Genomic DNA, 21620 nt, shown 5'->3' with positions numbered 1-21620 from the left:
AAACTTACAGAAATTAAGATTTTTAATTACAAAATCTAAGACCAGAAAGTTTATGCTAGAAAATGGCTATGTTCAGGAAGGACTATTGCAAGCATGAAAATAATAAAAACACCGATATTATAGTTTAAGAGTGACAGTCCATCCTTAGATAATACACTAGATTTAAAAGCAAAAGCACTTAAAGCATTATTGGAGTTGGAGGTATTGAGAAAAATACATTTGCAAAAAAATTACAAGCACCACTAAAACAAATGTAATCAAAACAAATGCCAGACTTTCATGGTATGTAGAGGAAATATATTAATTATAATATGAAACTATTGATTTCAAAACAGCCTTTGAGCCACACATTTTCTGCAGACTTCTCTCTAGCCAAGAAATCTTAATTCCACATTGCAAAGTTTTGAAAACTATGAATATTCCACACATTATAGCGGAGAGCACTTCTCCTCACCAGCTATACTGAGACATGTATTTATTAAGTGCTGACAGTTAACTTTCACAAGACTCTCAGGGAGATCTGGTCCTTATTCTGTGAATTTAGAAACACTGGGCTGAAGGAGCCAGGAAACACAACTGTATTTTATTATTATTTAAATAATGAATTTGTGATAGCATTTCACTCTGAAGCAATGGTAAGCCTTGCAGGCAAATGCCTCATTCAGTAAAGATTTGAAAATTATTTTTGTTTAAATAACAGCTGGTCTTGCCTATATGGACTTAAATGAGCCATGTGGAGCCAAACTTGTTTCAGTTTGGGTAAGAAAGATTAAAAAACATTAATTCTAGTTAATATCCATTTTGGTCCCTCTACACAGATGGGAAAAATAACATTAAATTACCATGCTTACATACAGTCAATACCAGACACCCAATAAAGCACAAATTCAAAGCCCTGCTCATAACGCAACCGATGCACACAGTTCCAGCAGAACAGCTCAGCTGCAAGTTAGCCTGAAACAAAGGAGATTTACATTCATTTCTCCACTTTGCCATAGGCTTCCTGTGTGACCTTGGACAAGTCATTTGGTTTTTGTGTTCTGCAACTCCCCATCCCTAGAATGGGGAAAAAACATTTGTTTCATAACCTCACAGCAATTAGCAGATTTACGATCAGGAGATGCTTAGATACAGAGGTCAAATAAATGACATAAAGAGAATAAACAGTACTTAAAGCTTTAATTAACTTCTGTTAAGGCTTTAGATACCTTGTCACAGTGACAGAAGAAAAGCTTTGGCACAATACAAGTGTTATCTACAAACAAAGATCAGGTCTGCCTACACAGCAAGATGGAACCGTGCCTACATAGCAAGATGGAACCGTATTTTGACATCTGCAGACAGTCACAGATGCAGACTTCCATGACCCAATGCACAGATATGGCATATTCCTCTAACACCAATGTATAGAGAATACCAGAAGTCCAAAGTCTCTAGGTACCTCTGAGTTCTAAAACAAGAGTTATAACTTTCTGATATAATACAAAGCAGGAGAAAAAATCACTAGGAACCCTCTTAAAAGATTTGAAATACTTCAGGTCCAAACAGTTATTCTCCACTTCATACTAACCACTAACCACCTTTTGAACTTGAAAGCCACATTTAGCTTTCATAACTCAGTATTAATATCAGAAGTCAAATCATCTTGCAGACAACAGAAAATTAAAGAACTCTAGAGCGCCAGCCTACTGAAAATGATGAAGAGGGTAAGAACCATGGAGAAGTAGCCAAATGCTACACATATACTACACCAGGACACTTATGAGGACAGCATTGCCTCCATCAGGAATCTACAAATTTGTAAAGTGTATTAAATATTTCTTTTTAGAAAATGTCTTCAAGTCCAAAAATCTACTTTTTGAATGCAGGCCAAACATACACTGTGTTTCCATGCACATATTCTGCACCTCTGTACAAGTAACTGTACTAGCCTGCATAAAATCAAAATCACAGCCTGGGGAGGGAGACATGAAGGGCAAAGGGACTACATGAGATGATGAAGCAGCGAATGAAAGACGAGCACAGATAAGCATTTGGGGGACACAGGCAAGCTACGGAAAACCAGAAGCAAGGAAACTACTGAGGGGAGAGGAAGTTCTGGGATAAACTTCCCCTCATATTACCCACATATGTGTAAAACCCACACAGCTGCTCAATCACAGGGTGTTGAGTTTGCTTGGGGTTTGTTTGTATATTTTTTTTTTAAACAGGTGATCTGTGGGTTACACACATGAAAATACGGTCACTGCAATCAACAAAAGTAAAAATGAAACTAATTTGTTTTTAAGCTATTTTGTTGGAAATATCAAATGGTTTTCATTATTTGTAATTCTATCTTATATGTGGTGTTTTATAAGAAAAAAAATAAGACAGTTCTTACTAAAAATCATTTACAACCTAAAGCTTTTTCTTTCAATATGCAGAGCTGCTCTGGGATGTGTTAAATATCTTGAACTCCCATTACTGCAATAAGACTGGAAGAAGAACAGCACTTTGCAGCGAGGCCAAAAATTAAAGCATGGCCAACAATGAACTGCTATCAAACACTGGGCATGGCACAGAACAGGGGAAAATGCAAAGATGGTGGTGAGGGGCGTAAGAACAAACATCCAGTAGAAAAAAAAGAATATGACATTTCCAACATAACACAGGATACAGTTTCAGACGCACATTTTCAAATGTGACTTCTGAGACTTTGGCACCCCTAAAGTTGACAGCAGAAAAGGTAGTACCTAGTATCGTATATAGCTCCCTGAATATGTAAGTTTTGAGATTAGTCTTGCAGGAGAGAGTAAGATGCCTAAAAGGAGAGGACTGCCCTCCCCTCCAGTGACACCTGAAAAAAGTCTGTAGAGGCACAAAGGCAGCAGAGAGATGAGGAGCTGGAGGTCAGAGGAAAGGTGAGGGTAAGCAAAGTCATGAAGGCAGGAAATTGAAACTAAGTTCTGGAACTATGTATTTAATACCTCCCTCACAGCATGCTAATAACGTTCACATGAAGGAGAAAAAAAAAAAAAAAAAAAAAAAAAAAAAAGGAAAGCAGTGACACTGTTAGCAGGCTTCCCCAGAGCAAATTTTGGCAACCTTAAACATCACGCAGCAACCAGAGTCTCTCACTTGCTTAATCTCCTCACACTCTCAAATTGACTATTTCTTTTTCCACAAGAGGTGAACTTTCCCCATAACTGCGATAGCTGAAACTCATCTCACTGTTGCAGCAATTGGCACCTGCCTACCCTTTTACAAACCAGCTGCTACAGAAGCAAACTCCCAGTGCTTGACGGTGCAGTTGGAACCTTGTTAGCCATAAGCAGAGCTGTTCTCCTTCATTCTCAGCGCTATCTTTACTGAAGTAAGATGACTTCACCCGAAGATGAGCAATACCAAAACTCCTTTGGTCACATACACACACACAAACCCCTCCATTCACGTTCTCCTACCTATCAACATATTAAGAGACAGTAACAATTACACCAGTTTCATGTATTATTTGCAAGAGTTGCCAGCCTTCACTGTCACTCATTTGAAGGTCAGAAGGAATGCAGAATACTTGTAATTGCATTATGGGTGAAGATTAATCATCACTACTTGTAATATGAACTAATTTTTACCATTAGAAATATTTATAAAGGCTGAAACAACATGAACTTACTATGTGGGCCTTGAAGTGCATTATCCTCAGTGGTCTATATAATTAAAAAAAGAAAAATCAAAACCATACTCTATTTTGACAGGTAAGTCTGCTAGCTCATCTTTACCTGTGAATGATGCCAATTGAAACAAGGACAAATTAGGGTTCTAATACTATTTACACAAACCTTCAGATGAAACCCGCAACCTGACATACTCATATGCTATCACAACTTTTGGATAGATTTGCAAAGTTCAGACTGCAGTCCCAGCACCTTGATCATCCAGACTCAGTTATCTAGAGAGCAAGCCACAGTGCCTTTCTGAGCTGTGCTTCTGGGTTTCTTTCCCATGAAAATCAGGTTATGGTGGGAGGAGGAGGGGAAAGCATGTGGACTTCATCCTGACACAGAGCCAGGATGCAGACAGGACAGACACCTCCAGCCCAAGACCTGGAAGCTCCTGTAATATTCAGGTAGTCATTATGGTCACTAAACGATATTGTCACAGCTAAAGATTTCAGGGTTCATTGGTTGTCTTCCAAACAGCACAAAAATCTTAGTATCAGCCTAGACCTCTACTCACATGCCTCATCCCACCCCTCCTTTCATTAATTATGATCCTTGGGACTGGTACCAAAAGAGTGGCTCTGGACCTGTCAGGCTAACTCTTGTGCTAATGCCTCCCTGCAGACTAACAGCAGCAAAAAGCTTCAATGGTTCATGTGCATATGTAGGTGGCAACTCAATACTAAAAAGACCAACTTAAATAGTTATTTATAAACAGAATTTTCTCTGATTTCTGCTATTACCAATGTCAAAAGGCCTCAAACCTCAGCCATGGCAAGATAATAAGAACAGAGTTGCGCTTTGGCAATGACAGCAAACACTGACCAGACCGAAAGCCACTTCCCTCTCAAATGAGCAAGCACAACCAAAGATGTTACACCACTCCTGTCTCCTCTCCAAATGCAAAGAGGCTTAGGCCACGATGCAATGAACCAAGTCAACCTGCTAGATGTTTTAAACAAACAGGACAAGTTTCTAAAACATACTTAAAAACAAGCTGCTCTATAAAGGGCAACAGAATATCCCTGCTTGTTATTTCATCAGCCGACATGTGTGCTCCCGTAGGGCACCCACTGAGTGACGAATTCGCGCTTCTCTTCCACTCTAAGTTACTGTTCACAACAGAACTCTCAGAACTAAAAAGCTCATATCATTTTACTATTCTCTGCTTCTTTGGCAGGACTCTTATTTATATAAGATCAGTGCAGTCAGGCATTAGATTTATAAACTAGAAAAAACAAACACGGAGAAAGTTTTCATGCTCTTCTTTATAGGCCAGTTTCGGAAACATACATACAAAGCAGTATAACAGATTGAAATGCCATTGTTAAAAAAAACCACAAAACCAAAACAACCCCCAAAACAAACAGAAAACTCGTATCAAAACACATATAGAGGCCCCCCGACCTGGAAACTATTTAATGTCTTTCAAGCATTCACAAAAGTACTGTCAGTCACCTAAACAGCCATTCCTCTGCTCTATCCAGAGCCTCTGAGGACAGTTACAACACACACAGGCACGCTTCAGCCCCTCACCCCCACCCTCCTCAGGGAAGGAATCGACACCAACCTGCAGTTGGGAGGTGGATCTAAGGTGATGTCAGCCAATTCCTTCTGAATCCTGTGGCAATAAAAGCGAGAAGGAACAAAGGTAAGTCACTGTGTGGGATAGCAGTTAACACATACGCTTTACAGACATACTGTCACCGCGAGTTTGCAACACTACATAAGAGAGAGGCATGCTCAGCTGCGGCCTCCCACCAGTCCAAACACACTAAGCAGGACAGGCACCCTGTTACAGAGATGGTCAGAAAAGCAGACAGGCACCGTGCATTGAACCCAGAGAGGTGCACTGGTGTCTGCTCCCATAAAGATGCCAACCACACAGGGGCAGTGGAAAAGACTGTCCACATTACTCTGCCAACCAGCCGGTAAATGAGGGAGACCCTCTGCAAATGCGATGCAGCAAGCGCTAGGAGGAAACTGCAGTCTGAAAAGGAATTTTGTCTTGCTGGATTGAGAGAAACAGTCATTGCCAAATTGGGTCTCCTCCTCTCCCCCCCAGCTTCCCATCACCATCCTAAGAAAAAACACCAGCCCCAAGGGAGAGAATAACTGCGCCATTCCCAAGGACGCTTAAAGGAAGCTATCGCTTTCCAAGGCTCCTGCGCATTCCTGCCACCTTCAATTCTCCCCTCTCATCACCCTCAAGAGCCACACAACATCCCCACGTCCCCTCCCTCAGGACTCCAGACGCTCCCTCTCTTCACCGCGTTCAGACAACACCCTGTCCTCCCTGCCCAGACTATTCTGGGCTCACACTGCTTTTGCCACAAAATGCCCAACCAGCCATCATTCCCTTCCCTGGAGTCCCATTACTGTCACTCAGGCTTCCCCTCCAGATTTCCCCACCCAGCACTCAGTCTGCCTCCCTTCTCCTTTAAACTCAGCCAGCATCTTCTGCCTCTCTTCCACTTGTCATACATGAGAACCACAGCCTTTTCATATTAGGCAGTTTACAATCTTCTTTTTAAAATAGTTAAGGGCACGACACGTAAACACCGCTTGCCACTATCTATGTCAGTTTGCCATGGAAACCTGCCGAGCAGAGGTCTGGAATAACCAAACTGCCTAAATTCTACAAAGCCACAGAGAATCCAGTTGCGACGACAGGGCATTTGCATAAAACCCCAGTCACTTTTGACACCTACAGATACAACCTCTCTGTGCTGCTTGGCAAAGCTGTTCAGTGAGATGGTTTATTATTCTTACTGAAGTATTGCAAGTTTGCTTGAAAACTTCCATTTGTCAGCTTAGCTCCCTGGAACAGGATGGTGCTGAATTCAGGTGAAACACAGAATAAATAAGAAAGGGTAACAATTTATTTTTTAAAAAACTGAGTGGCTCCAAGGGTCTGTCCAGGTGAATAAAACTGATTGACGTAGCTGTTCTGGAATTACTATTCTATGCAGGCATCTCTCCCCCATGTAGACATTATTCTGGAATAAAATTCTCAAAAAAACCCCAACCCACTCTGTGCTGTAAGAAAAGATTATTTTAGAGCAGAATGTCCACAAGTGGACCTGCTGTGGATTATTTATTCTAGTCAACATTCAACCATACACAGAAAATTCAATATAAGTGACGAGCAGACAGAACAACAGTAACATATTTGGTGCAAAAGATTTGGGGCTGTATTACACCACTTGCATTGGAGTGCATTCCCCCAGTACAAGCAAACTCCAAACTCTCCACAAACATTAATCAATCCCCAAAGCAGCCCCGGAAAGAAAAAAGTCACTCTAGATCAAGCCCAACCTACAGAGAGGGAAACTGACGTTGAAATGCAACGCCTTACTCAGGACCATACAGCTTCCAGTAACAGAGAAGGAATTAAGGTCCTACATGCCAATCCTACACCATCCCTATAACTGATGCTAATAAGGAAAAAGGAAAAGACAGTGGAAATAACTGAGGGACAGAATAACAGCCCGGAGGAAGAAAAGACAGGAAAATATTTGGGATGGAACAGAGGAAGAAGCAGGAAGAGAGACCAGAGAGCAGTGAGGTTGGGCAGACACTCGCTGTACCGAGACACTGAAAAAAGTGAGACAATGACAGCTTAGTGTGGAAAGGCTGAGCATAAGGGCTAGAGATGAGGACTGGGAGCAGCATGGGAGCAGTGGGGGAATGGAGCAAACTAAAATGGGGAAGGAGAGAAGATGCAGCGAATCAGTGAGAAAACTGACTGTAGCCTCACCTCTTGGCACTGGTAGATAGCAGCTTAGAGTTTTTACTCATGCTGACTTTGCTTTCCTTCTTCTTAGGCGTGCTTGTCTCTTTTTCTGTCTGTTGGTTGGAGGATGAAGATGAGGAGGAGCTGGTGCTGGCCCTCGAATCGTCATCCGACATAGCGACCCCCCCACCACACACCCCAACCTGGAGAGGAGACACCATGGGGCGTGGGGAACAAACAGTGAACACAAACACACACAGAGAAAGGCCGCTGACAATCTCGCTCTGTGTTCGGGTCATGCTCCTTTTAAAGGGTCCTCGTGTCTCACTCTCCTCTTCAGGTCCTACAGTCAAAGCAGGAAGAGCAGTAGCCTCCCCTGCACTAGTAACACCAAGGAGCAGGGGGAAAGGGACTTTTAAGGCTTCCTCTCGGAAAGCCAGTGCGAAATGAGAGGAGACTGGAACGAGGACGACTGCGAGGATCAGGGAAGCTCAAAGCAATTCCTTCTAATCTCCCCCAAACTGCACATACAAGAGGAGCCATCACCACCCACCACTATCCAGCCTAGGGGTGTAGGAGATAAAAATGGAACAGCTCCGGTCCCTTGGGTTCCCGGAGGCACGTGGGGGAGGCGGGAAGGGACGGGGCTGAGGGGGTGACTGTCGCCAGCACTAAAATGGAAGTGGGGCATCACTGGCAACAGGGGGGAGACCCCAAAGGAGGATCTGTGACCTGCGGCGGGGAAACCCCTGCCTGCTGGATAACCCCTGCCTGCTGGATCGGGTGTTGGGAGCAGGGGGGGCAGGGAGGGGGGGACTGAAGGGGAACAGCTAAGCAGGGAGTGGGGTGCATGGAGGGGACCCACCGAGGCCCACTGCACCGAGGGGCATGCCCGCAAAAGGGGAAGGGAACAGAGGGTCTGCGCGGGGGGGCGAGAGGAAAAGAAGGGCCAGGGCCTACAAGGGGTGAGAGCGGAGGGCCCGGGGAGGCCGCTGGCAGGGAGGGGGGCAGCGGGGTGCCGGGGGGAGGCAGCCCGGTTTCATGCGGGCACCTCGGGGGCACAGGGACGGAGGGCGAGCACGGTGGGCTACCGAGGGCAGGTCCGCACCCGAGAGGGGCGAGAAACCGTCGGGAGGGATGGGGGGGGGCAGGCAGGGCACCCCGGCAGAGTTAGGGTGGGAGCGAGGGGGGCAGCCGCGGGCCCGGGGCGAGCGGCGGCGGGGCAGCAGCGGGCCGAGGGGGCCGGCACACGGCCGCCTCCCTCCCAGGGCCACCGGCCCCCGGGGAGCTCCCCTGCCCCCTCCGGGCCGCCCCCGCTGCCGCCCCTCCGCCGGGCGAGAGCCGGGGGCAGGGGAGCCCGGCCGAGCTCCCCCGGCCGCGGGCCCGCAGGGCCGGGCGGCGAGGGGCCGGGGGGACAGCGCTACCTGACAGCCCCGGGCGCGATCCCCCTGCCCCGCCGGCTCCGCCGCCTCCCGCCCCATCGCCGGGCCGCGGCCGGCCCTGCCCCTCGCCCCTGCCCCCGGGGCCGGCGGGGAGGGCGGCAGGGGGGTGCCCCGTCCCCCTACCTCTCCCTTTGTGTCTGGCTGCTCCTCCTCGGTGCGGCTGGGCCTGGCCACTCGTGTCTCTCTCGCTGGGAGAGAAGCGGAAGTGCTGCAACAGCAACTATTAAACAGGCAATGGCTTCCCTGGCTGCCGCCCGCACCGCCGAGCGGGGCTGGGGGGCGGCGGGGCCGGGGCCGGGGCGCCCCCCGCCGCCGCCTGGCGCGGAGCGGGTGCCGGGGAGGGGGGCAGGCGGCGGAGCCCCCGCTCCGGGGCTGGAGGGGGGATCCCGGCAGCCACGGTCCCCCCGTGCCCCCCCGCTCCGGCGGGTGCTGGGGAAGGAAGAAAGGGGCGCTCGGAGGGGGACGTGAGTTTTTAATGGAGACCCTCTGGAAAGTGATCTGCAGGGGTGCCAAGGGGCACCCTTGGGATAAACGCCCTCCCCGGCTCCGCTTCTGCTTCCGTGCCGGAGCCCCACAGGGACGCGGTCGAGGCAGGTGGCTGGGAGAGGGGACAAGCTCCCGGGGCTGCTTTTTTAAGGCTGAGAGGGGGTTATTAGGCTTGGCGGCGGAGCTGCTTGCTTTCCTCCTCTTCTTACAACTGTTTAAGCCCCAAAGCTTCTCCCCTGCCTCACCTGCTTTGTCCCTCCGGCAGCAGCAGCAACTTCTCACCTGTCTCAGTTGGAAAGCAATAAGGGGGGGAAAAAAAAAGGGAAAAAAGAGCCCAGCCCAAAGGCCCCCCCCTCAAGCAAGCCAAACGGAATCCCCGGCAGCTTTCCCGTCTCTCACCTGTTTCAGCCCTAAAGCAGCAGCTGTGTCTTCCCTTCCCTCCCCCGGCTCAGCCCCGAACCAGCAGCAGCAGCAGCCGCTTCCCACTCGCCCTCGCCCGGAGTTCAGGATTCCATTGTCCCCCACACTGCACTTGGTGACATCACTGACACACAAAGAAGGGGTACTTCGTGATGTCATCAACGCATGCTGGGAGAGAAAACAAAATCCTGGGCTCGGGGCTTGGCAGCGACAGCACGAACTACCCCCTTCAATTTTCCAAAGGTAAAAGTATTAGGGATTTTTTTTTTCCTTCTTTCCCCCGCGTCCCCTGATGGGGAGCCCGTCTGCGGGAAAGGCGCAGCGGCGTTCCGCCGGCCGGGCTGCTAGCGTGTGGTATTTGCGAGGCGTTTTACTCATCCCCCCGAAATCTGTCCTGTCGATCTCTCGCTCCCTTGTCCACCCAACGGAGAAAAGTAATTTGGCTGGAGCGACCCGCCGCCCCCAGCCCACGCGTGGGCGCAGGGAGCAGCCCGCCGCCCCCGCGGGCCGCCCCGGTGGGCTGCCGCGGCTCTGCCTGGAGGTGCCGGACCCACTCGTGAAGGGACAATAGGGACCAGCATTCCCACCGACCTCACCCAGGGCAAATTTGGCTCGGTGCCGCCAGTTTCCACAGCCTATCGAGGGATCGCCTATCGAATTACTTGGCATCTCCAGTGGCCGAAAATACAATGACTGTCACCACCGCGCATCACGACAATGAACAGGAGTTCGTATTTTCACCGTTCCTCCCGCGGGAGGACCCCGAGGTGATCCGCAGGCACACACGGCTGCTGCCTGGACAGACCGCTGTTACGACAGGACGCCTTGGGAGTCCCGGGGGTCCCATGACAAAACCGAGGCCGCCGGAGCGGCGGGGGACGGAGGGGCGACACGGCCCCGCTCCCGGGGGGACATCCCGGGGCTGGACATCTGCGCTCCATAGCGACTGGGGACGGGGCGGGGGCAGCCGAGGCTGGCTCCTCCTGAAGTCCGCGCTTCCAGCCCCACGCTGCCAGGCGCTGCCCGTTCCCGGGAGCCGCGGCGGGGCCCGGCCCGGCCCCGCACGCCAAGATGGCCCCAGCGGGCGGCGGTTGGCGGCCGGGCGTGCGGCGGGGCCTCCCCGGCGGCTCTTGGGCGCGCTGAGGGGCGAGGCGGGCGGAGGGCCCGGGTCCAGCCGGGGCAAGACTTGCCGAGCCCCCGCAGCGAGCGGCCTTGCCCAGGTGCTGCATTCGGGCTCCTGCGGGACCCGGCTCTCTGCCCACCCGTGGGACGGGTGGTGTGAAGCTGGCCCCCGAGGCGAGCCTCTGCGGGAGGACCCTGCCCCTTAGCAGGGGCGCAGGCTTGGGTGGGGACAAAAACCTAAAGGTTGGGTCGGGTAATGGATGCCTGTGGCTTCTTTTGGGGACACTTGGGACCTGACGAAAAGGGGTGTGTGGGCCAGGTGGAAGCAGGACTGCCTGGGGATGCTGAGCCTCGCCTCTGTGGGACGGCGGCTTCACACTTTCGTGACTCACCACGAGGATCTTGTCATGGCACTGATCTTTCACCATCTCTATCCAGTAATCCTTGAGCCAGAGGAACCCCTGGAGGGACACCCAAGCAAGGACAGCGTTTCCCTTTGTCACCCTTCCCTCTGCATCTGCTGCTTCTCCCTCCTCATCCTCCCCTCCCGTCTCCCCAGTTTTCTGCCCACATCTCAGCAGCACCTCATTTCATCTGGATTGATCCCAAAACTACCTACAGTCCCCACAGGCTCGCTGCCCAGTCTCCGTGTGGTTGAGCAGTGCAGGGTGTTAGATTAGGTACACCAGCAGCATTGCGAGAGTCACCCTGGCAAAAGAAGGAATTCCACTGCAGTGTCACGCTTCCTGGTCTTTGGGTGGTTTTTTCTAACCTTCGTCTTCAGCCTTTATTACCTGTGGTACTACGTATTAGGCCTCGGTGAATTGTCCTCCAAAAGCAGCTTGCTGGCATAGCCAACCTGTCTAGTTTGACCTATGGGAATGAGACTTGAGAAGTCATGTTCATCCTTCCCTCCAGCAACTGTGGAGCTTTGGCATCTCCACCATTGACAACGGCCTCGAAGGCACATAATGAATTTCATGAAAACTGGCATTTAGATAAAGGCGGGTGATCTGATCACTTAGTGCCCCTCATTGACGAAAGGGGGGCAGAATTCACCTCCCATATACTTAACATCAACCCAGCTGCTCTGTCAGCATTCTCCAAACTAACCTGGGGTGCTGTGGAGGATGGGGCTGACAGTATGGTGCTACGTGCCAGGCGACAAATACAGGAGATGAGAGGACACAGAGGAAGGTGACCAGGCTTCACAAATTTCACTGCTTATGGAACAACTTTTTAAAAACAAAAAAATCTTCACTTTCACCACAAACAAACCTCCAGCCCTTTCCTGTCATCACAGGAAACCTGCACCAAAGTCAAATGAGACAACGGATATTAATAATGAAAGCCCTCCACTTCTGTAATAGGGGGCAGGGAAAACGTAAAGATTGTTACAAAATCACACACGCACTTTTCCTTTATTATGTTAATAACCTTGGTAGGGGGTTATCTGTAGACTAACCTTTTCTGCAGCACACAATCCTTGGTAACCCTGTTCAAAGTAATAATACGATAACCAGCAGCAGCAGTTATTTACTTTGAAGCCTGCCCAGAAATGCATTTGCTGAAAGCACGTACTAATGTCATTGCTTGAGCGGCTGTTACAGTGGCAACTCCCATTTTATGACTTACCTCCTAGGTCATGGCTAGGATAAGGCAACGGGCTGTTTTCCTGTGCTAGCCATGCTGTACCCATAGCCCTGGAGAGAGAGGGAGCCAAGAAGCCGACTTCTATGCCCAGAAACATTTTTGCAGCTTGCCTTGCTCCCACCCATGATTGTCCTCTGAGCCCTGCATGGACACCGAAGAACTGGAAAAGAGTGCAGAACATGATCCTTTTTCCAGCAAACAGGAGAACTAGCTCCTCTAATCCAATCTCTTCCCACCTTGGGAATTTTGACAAAACCTCACTGATCTGCTTCTATTTCTTTTCTGTGAAGTGTGTGTATTTTATCAGGCGAGCTTTCTTTCTTATCAGTGCTTCCTCTCTCTGTCTCCTTACTTTTTTTTCTCCCTCTTTTTTTTTTTTTTGGCCAAGTTGTGCAAAGGACTTGCAGAGGAAAACTGACCCAGTTTATTCATTTTCACTGTGCCCCAAGCTTTTTTAATCGATGGCACTAGCTCAGTGTAGCAACTGAATAGGATTAGTCACTTTTCCCTCTGGATTGAGTTTGGAGGAGGCTGCAAAGCTAGATGACTAGAACCGAGTTGCCTTTGGGGCTTTGAGCTTAATTCACAACAGAAGCTAGCCAATTCAAATCACTCTGAGCCTCCCGCTAAAGGAAGGTGACTAGGATTAGTCCCTTTGTACCATCTCAGCTCCAGATACATTTTCAGCATTATTCCTGGCTGCTCTGTTTGGGCCTGAGCCAAAGCCCCTTATACTTCCACCAATTCCAGTGAGGTTTGCATCAGGCCTTTTGTGGGGAGCAGAAAAGAAATGATCATCTGTTTGGCTCTCCTAATGTCAGCTTGCTGCTAATGTCACGCTTGCAAGTGACAGCGGGAAAGCCCGAAACATGCTGATATCTCGCACCATCCTGTGATGACACACTTTGTCCTTTTCGTGTGACCCTGTGGTACAAGGTGAGGTAGCAAGGAAAAGCTATGATAAGCTCAGGATTTATGACACAGCTATTTGAATAAAGCTAGGCAGAAACTCTGAATTGGGCCAAAAGAGGAAGGAACTGCATTCAAATGAGAGAAAATGTAACAGAGAAAACACAAGTGGCTCATTTACGTGATATAAGGGTAGTGGATTTACAGGCTCACCCTTCGGTTTCCTGCTCACAACTATCTTGCCATAACTTGATAATGCAGTCCAACTTCCCTTGCTGTAATGTTCTCACACAACACAGCTCTTAGTCCTTAGAGTTACATCATTTTCAAGTCCTCATAGAAGAATGAAAGGGTCCACAAACAGAAAAAGACTTGTTTCCTCTCCTTTTATTCCAGTGCCAAAGAGGACTTAGTTGTGGAAGGAAAAGTTTAGGTCTCATTATCAGACCCTTGCTACTTGCTACTTGGTTTTGGTTTTGTTTGAGACTAGTCCTTGGAGCGCTCTGAAGACCTTGCCGAGAGATTGTCATGTGGGCAGAAAGACTTGAGACCTGTTACACGTCCTGGCCTTTTTAAAGTCCTGGCTGAACTCCCACAGACTTGAAGAGTGGCTGGCAATTAATTCCAAAAGCTTAAGCAGGGAAGTATAGCTGCATATAACTATATGTATCTTCTACCCCTACCGTGCTTCTTTTATGCCTCTCCTGGTATATGGTCTGGTTCATTTTTGTAACCAAAAAACTGAAGATGCTTAGATCAATTCAGTTTCACAGCGTCATAAGAAGTTTCCTGAGACTTATTTCCAGGGTTTTCTGCCTTGCTTCCAGGTGATGAGATTGAGCCTTAAAATTGCTTTACCTCGAAGATACAATGATTCACCGCTTTCTCAGTTTGCCCTGTCTATAGCTAGTACTTAGCGACCAGGACTGAGAGATACACGATGCTTTCCCTGTCTGTGTCTCTAGCAGTCACTCCATATTTCTGATCCTCATTTTCCCTTCTGTAAAAGAAAAGAATGATGTTAATCAGGAGTTAGACTGAAAATGTAAACAGAGGTGCACATACAGACTTCACCCCTAGCCACTCATTAGACTTTCCTGTTGCTTCCTTTTTGTGCCTGATGGATCTGCTTTTCTGCAGAATGCTGTCTCCCCAGTGGTCTCTGGGCTTCCTTCGGGCTTCGCAGTAGCTGGTTCTGCTTTTCTTCTGTTTCTGCAGCACGCAGGCTCCCTGCATTGCTGTATTCCAGACTCCTTGACTTTTTCTCTCCTGCCACTGCATGCTCCCCTAGTTCAGATGTTTTTCCTGTTTCTGCCTCTTTTCCAGTTTACAGAAACTGTTGCTTTATTGATTGTCATCAGATCTCCATTTCTACATACCACTTTTTCTTGGCAGCAGTACCCAGATCCTGAAGAAACTCAGAAAGTGGAGTCATTATACTACATTAAGCCGTAGATGGACTATCATCAATCAATCCTGCTCTAGGAGAGCTCCCAGGGCAATGGCATTCCTGTTGGCAACAGCCCTGGGAGAGGTGAAAGGCGTTGGCCAACATGACCCAGACAAAAGGACTCCTGGAGGCAATGGGTCAAACAGCAGCAAATGCACTATTTTTGCCACTCTTCTCCTGTGAACTTGCAGGAAATTCCAACTTGACATTTAAACTTGTGTTTGCTTTTTATTTGTCACCACTAAACGGCCAATGGTAATGGCCACTGCTGGACCAAATCTGTAGCTGAAGCTCTCCACTACAGTAATAAATGGCTAGGTTGTGACATTCCTATGCTGGCATAATGCCAGGTGTAGCCCAGGAAAAGCCAGTCTAAAAGACTGTTCTGCCAGCACAAACGGCACCTCCTGATGTTACGTTTTGCCTGTACAACTGTCTTGCCTGCACAGCTATCCCAAGAGATCTTTTTCTGGTGTAAGCTTAACCTCAGAGTGCCTCTGTCTTGCAACAGAACAGCCAGAAAGGAGAACCACTGGGGATGGCTTATTAATAGTGTATGCTCACAGTTTATGCCTCTGTCTTTGTAGGGTCCTTTGATAAATTCAGATGAAAAGGACAGTATTTTTCATACGGTCACCAGAATGTTACGGGTTGACCATAGACTCTGAAGACATACCCTGGAAAATCACTCATTGTGGAGATGCAGATCCACAATAAGACATACGAAATGTCAGTCAATTGCACTGAATGGACTATTTAAGAACTCAGCAATAAATGGACAAAGTAATTTTCCTAGTATCCGAAACAAAGGGGTTTCTCACCATATAAATAATACTAAAACCTACAGTCCTTTCTTTCTGCCCTTTCAAATATTTCTCAGTGTCACAGTATGTGTCACTCTGGCTCAGATGGGTTAGTACAAGAAAATCTCCTTTGCTTGCTCATACACTGAATTGGTAATATTCTTATTCTAGTTTATTCTTTCTACTAAAAAAAATGAGTGATTCTCCGTCTGCTCCAATTCTGTGGATTTGTAAATCCACGTGGGGAAAAAATCCACATGTCCTAACTTCTCAGAAAATGTATTTAGTGAGGATTTCAATTGAGTCTTTCAACCTCTGCCTCCTCATCTAACAAAGGTTCTTCTCAACAGAGTAGGATCAGGAGAGGTGTTCAGAGCTCAGTAATTTCACTCTGTGGCTTGACTACAGTTCAAGACTTCAATGGTCTTCAACTGCAATTTTTCTCCCTAGGCCTCCTTATTATTAGAGCCCTTCAAAAGGAAGCAATAGAATCACTCAGACTTTTACAGATCCCTGATGCTGCATTCTTGAGAAACCACTGTATAGCACTTCTTTTCTTCTTTTTGTCTGACCAGCACGTGGAAGCAAAGAATAGAACATGCGTCTGATTGTTAACCATTGCTTATATTTAACACTTGAATCATATATTTTTCATATTTATTGAGGGATAAAGCATTCTTCATTTCCCACTTAAAGTCCATAGTTAAAACAAAAAGGTGTATGGTATTAAAACCTCCAGCAGTAGAGAGCCCTTAATTTCAAGACTTCTTAAACACCATTGTCTATTTTTTTCTTCCTGATATAGGCCACGGTAACTCTCAGATTATGCCAAAGGTTATAGAAATGTTCACAGCATGGACTAAAACTTCACACATGATATTTTCTCATTATCCCTTCTCACATTCATGATCACAAAACTTCCATGTAGCATCTTCAGCAATTGCTTACATGGAAGTATAAGCTTAGGAAACCTAAACATTTCTGAATATCTGTAAAATACTTTTATTTGTTAAATAACCTGGTGTTGTTCTGCTCTGTTCCCATACAATCATAAAAGATGTCTTTGAAATGTGGCTTCTTGCTAAGCTAAAGAATGTCATGTCTATGGCCTGAAGGACAGCTAGATATTTCAGGCTTTGTCCACACAGGCACATTTCACCCTTCACATCAATACAACTATACAGGTATAGTTAAACAAGCATAACCCTACCTGCGAACTCCTGTCCCAACATAAAAATACTGTCTTCAGTTCAACAAAAACCCTTTCCAGAGCAATAGAAGTCAAAATTGGAAAAAGGCTCACTTCTAGAGTGTTCACACGAGGAACTATACCAGTATAATTATATAATATTACATAATTAATAACCTCTTTTGTTGCACAGACATGCTTTGGGAAACTTTATCCATGGCGTAACGAAGTTGCTCTGCCAATCTTTTCATTCAACAGTTCCGTTAAGTTAGAACTGAAACAGGAGGACCTTGCTTTGATACTGCGTTTGTGATCCTTTCTCAAAGAATTCATTGCACCTTTTCTCCCCTTTGGCTTTTTCTTTTCTTTCCCTCTCCCCATAGCCTGAAGCACTGTCTTTCTCCATATTTGTCTGGCCATGATTCTCTGCTTCTTTTTTACCTTCTCCACTTTTTCTTCTTTACACGCCTCCTTGCTTCTGGCTTTTCTTAACTCCCTGCAAGTGATTCCCCGAATTTTGGCCAGTGTGCCCAGTCAGCCAAGTTTTTTCCTCCCATCTTCTCCAAGAGTACAAAATGGACAATTTGTTCCTTCTTCCCCTTCCTTCCAGGTGGTGTGGTGCCTACTTCTCTAGCAAATGCCACTACATTAGTTCCTTCCCCTTATTTCCTGCTTCTTCCAGGCTTACAGGCTGCTCCTTGAAGTGCCTTGCAAATGGCCGTGAAAGCAGCTTTCTCTCAACAAACCAGTGACATAGCAAATGCTCTACAGCCTCACTGGTCTGCAGCCTGTGGTTTGAGAGCCACTACCTATTGCATCAGTTGGCATGATAAAAACAGGAGCTTTCTGGACACAAACTTTTTCTTCTTATAGCATAACTGAGCTTTAGGCATTACCACAATATGAACAGGACACGATAACATAACAGCAGAAATTTAATTCCTGTTTTGAGAGTTTTAACTTCTTTTTTTTGAACAATACCCCAAGTCAAAAAATATTTTTGTAGAACCTGATTTAATAAGACATCTACAAGCCTACAGACACATGGCTGGTAAGAATCCAGTTGTGCGTATGCTTAAAGCAAATCAGAAAGACATGCCTCCTACACAGAATATGATGTTCAAGGTGTCAGTAAAACTGCACAGGTCTGTGGCACTTTGGGTGGCAATTGTATCACACCCTGGAAGGGTTTGTTTGCAAAACTGAGGTTGAAAAAAAAAGACACTGAACAACAGATGTCAAGAAGATGTTCCTCCACCAGGTATAGTCAAGAGGACAGAGAAAAATCTTTTCACTTGCTCTTTGAAGATTTGCACACAAATTGCTGTGTCCTCAAAAATGAGATTTGCATTTAAAATCTCAGAATTTATGTGTTGAAACTACAAACTACAGGCAGTCTTTACAGGGTGGGCTGATAGGAAAGGCATATTCATATGATTTTTTAAAAACAGCTAATAATGAAATGGAATATTGCCATTTTTTTCTAGGAATTTGTTGGCAAGGAAATTGGAGATTTTACAAATAGCAGAGACAGGACTAACACCTTTCCAATGCCACTTCTAAATTCTGCCATTATTTTTGTTTTAAACATCTGCTAACCTCAAAAGATGCCCATTTATTTTTTTGTTGATGTCATAGAAAGATGACACTCACCATTCTAAATATACAGTGTCACACAGGACAAACAATGCAGTACAATCATCTGCAGGCTGGGAAACTGTGGGTTCATTTATCACGACAGTATTTCACCAGTTTACCTTCTATTTAAACTCATCAGGCCTCATGCACTGACTGATGAAGTCAGTAAGATTCTTTTCACTAGTTTAATCTATTTCAAACCAAGCCATTGGATAGGAGCAGATTTTTGGAAGGAACTCATTAGTGGAGATGCTGCTGCTTTCTGCAACTCCAAGACTGCCATCGGGAGAATCCTTTAGTTGCCTTAATGTCTCTGCTGCATCCGTGTGTTTTGTCGTAGCCGTGTTACCCAGATATTGTGGGTTTCTTTAATTTAGCTGCCTTGATCTCCATTCAGTTATGTTTTTTCCCCTGCTGTGAAATATTATTTTCCCGTCTTCTAGTTTCTGTGCTATTGGCAGCCCTTCCTCTCTGCTTATCAGAAAAGCAAGAGAGAGGACAGTGTCACACTTGAATGATTTTTTATAAGGTTGGGATATACTGTAGGTTTCACAATAAGATAGCCTGGCCAATGGAGTTTGTATATATAGATTTTTCAGTTTCGTTGCAGCTATGGGATTAGCTAACACAGTAAAAGAAAAAAAGCAAAGAGAAGGATTCTGATTTTGCCTTGGCATAACTCTGTTGAGTTCAGCAGGCTTACTCCAGATTTACGCTGGAATAAAGGGAGTTCAGAGTCAAGCCCAATGGATCAGTTTACAGTGCTTTTGGAGGCATCAATTTACTCAGTCGCTTGGAAAATCTTACTCCCCTACTGCCAAAGATCTCGGACAATTCACAATTCTAATATATTTGGGGGTCTGCTCTGTGGTGCGTAGATGTGTTTGCTTAATAGAATTAGGAATCTGTAAAGTAAACTTTATACAGCAAGCCCTACCCTCTCTTGTGCTCGAGGGCAAAGTAGAGAATAAGACACACAGGGAATTTCCTGCCCCTGTACAAAGACAAAAAGCTCGTGAGTGCTGGCCTGTCACAGACCTGGATATAATCTTCCAGCCAGCGATCGCTTACGCAGCCCTCAGAAGCAAACTCTAGCTAGACACAGATCTGAGTGCTCTCGTTCACGGGGAAAAGGATGCCAACAGCCTGCTGTGAGGAGTCCTGTCCTGACTGATAGGATGTCTCATAGCGGAGCCCACACTGAACAGCACCTCTGCTCCCCTTCATTGCGTGGGCAGGATTCTGGTCCTGCTGTTAAATGGCTTAATGTACTACCCTTGTTCTGTAATGAGACAGGCTTAAGCAAGCTTGTAGGTGTGGGGAAAAAGGCTGTTTTCTTCCTGTATCAGTGGCAATTACATGAAGTAGGCTTATCAAATTTGACCACACACTACTACCATAATTTTTCTTTTAAGAAAAAGGACCTTGTGGTAAGTAAAAATAGAGAAATGTTGCTGTTTGGAGGCTTGTTGACATTTTTTTTTGTGCTCCCCAAGGTGTGAAAACACACTTTGCAAAAAGCATCTGAACACTAGAACGTGTCATTTAGTGCCCTAAGCGTTTACGTCCAAACCCCTGCCACTGATGACACAACATGCTGCAAGAACAAAAGTCTGTTGGCTGGGATCTGAACTGGTTTCCTAATTTGCACCTGTGCTTTGGCAGACAAGCAGCCATCAGTCACAGGTTCCCGTGGATCCCCGGTATGGTGCTATAGGCAGGGCTGAAAAGATTTCTCAGAGTGCTGATGGGAGGGATAGGGTAAGAAAAAACAATAGAAGAAATGTAAGAAATGAAAGGTAATAGAATTACAGGAAACAAGGCTGAAAGGGATGTCAGGAGGCTGGACTGACTATACTGGTGTAATTCCTGACAGATGTGATTAAAAAAACCATCTCTTTGAAACGCGTTATGGACACAGAGCCACAGATACAATTTCTTAGAAACAAATCACTCTCTACATCTGCTAAATCTTAAAGCACCATTCCAGAGTGGTAGACAGCAGTTTGAATTGCTGTACAAAAGTTCCTATATCTTGGGGGGTTTTGAGTATGTATAAAGTATCTGTATAAAATATTTATCTACAGAATAGAAGAATATAGGTACACACGATTTTTGTAACTCTCTGCCAAGAAATGGAATTTTACTAGAGTAAGATCTGTGTAACATGCTTGAAATTGGGCTCATAACCAGCTTGTACAGCTTTCAGTTTTATGGGTAGATTTTGTGTTTAAGAAGTAGAAGTAAATAAAAGAAGAGGGAAAAAAAGAAAATTAACTCCTATGCAGCTAAATCATCTTTAGCAAGGTATCAAGGCCAGGTCTTCTCATTAGTTTCTTTCTTCATTAGCATTGGAAGAACAAAGAACAGCATTTACTTTATATTCTAAAGATTAATTGAAGTGGGGGATGAAACACTGAAATTGAATTAGTAAATTATTAACCAATTTCTAAGTAATAAGAAATAATCTATTACAGAGTCTATCCCTCCATCTAGAGATTTGTCTTAAGCATTTGTCTTTAGGAGAGAAGGTGCAAGGAATAAGGGAACACAGACTAGAGACAATCCATCAAGTCAGCTACTGGCACATTAATAATGAAGACCTTTGAACTTGGCAAATCTTCCAGATATCTCTCTCTTAACTGTGACTTACAAATCGTCCCAGGGTTGCTGCTTAATCTAATGGCCTTTTTTTAATTTTTGCTCCCCCTGTTATTAAAAAGGCTCCCGTATATAATCTCAGCAGCTGACAGCGAGAGCAACAGTTAACAAAGCCCGAATCTGGCAGCGTGTCAGCTCAGGAACTCCCTCCAGCCTGTGAATACAACTCCACCCACTCACATTTTCGGGAGAGCAGCCTGGTGCCAAGGCAGCACTGGCGAAGGTGGTGACTGGGGCAGTGGAGGTTCTGACTTCTTTGATTTCTGAGGCTGCTTATGAACAACCGGGTTCTTTCTTCCCTTTTGAGTCAAACCTCGCTTTGACGGCTGGAAGGTTTCCCCATCACTTATTTCTAAGATTAAAACTCCGATTTACTTTTAGAAACCATAATAAGTAACATGATCGTCCGACTG

The 21620-nt window shown here is 46.2% G+C and overlaps 1 protein-coding gene across 4 annotated transcripts in view; it reads right to left on the bottom strand.

The window, feature by feature from the left end:
* Nucleotides 1–9863, bottom strand: part of UBE2E1 (ubiquitin conjugating enzyme E2 E1) — a 46067-nt gene extending 36204 nt beyond the window's left edge. Inside the window, exons 1-3 of one of the 4 annotated variants that reach the window (XM_075493145.1) lie at nucleotides 9762–9863; nucleotides 7459–7547; nucleotides 5269–5319 (exon numbers count right to left, since the gene is read on the bottom strand). In XM_075493145.1, the coding sequence (XP_075349260.1) occupies nucleotides 5269–5319; nucleotides 7459–7499 (92 nt within the window). In that variant the 5' untranslated portion in view covers nucleotides 7500–7547; nucleotides 9762–9863. Of the gene's footprint in view, nucleotides 1–5268; nucleotides 5320–7458; nucleotides 7638–7692; nucleotides 7759–8858; nucleotides 8931–8999; nucleotides 9258–9761 lie in introns of those variants that run through there. The other 3 variants (XM_075493142.1, XM_075493143.1, XM_075493144.1) reach the window with 3 other exon arrangements.
* Nucleotides 9864–21620: the final 11757 nt, after the last annotated feature.

This window comes from Mycteria americana, chromosome 2 (genome assembly GCF_035582795.1).
Source record: "Mycteria americana isolate JAX WOST 10 ecotype Jacksonville Zoo and Gardens chromosome 2, USCA_MyAme_1.0, whole genome shotgun sequence".
Lineage (NCBI taxonomy): Eukaryota > Metazoa > Chordata > Aves > Ciconiiformes > Ciconiidae > Mycteria > Mycteria americana.
This window is presented reverse-complemented; position numbering and strand designations above follow the sequence as displayed.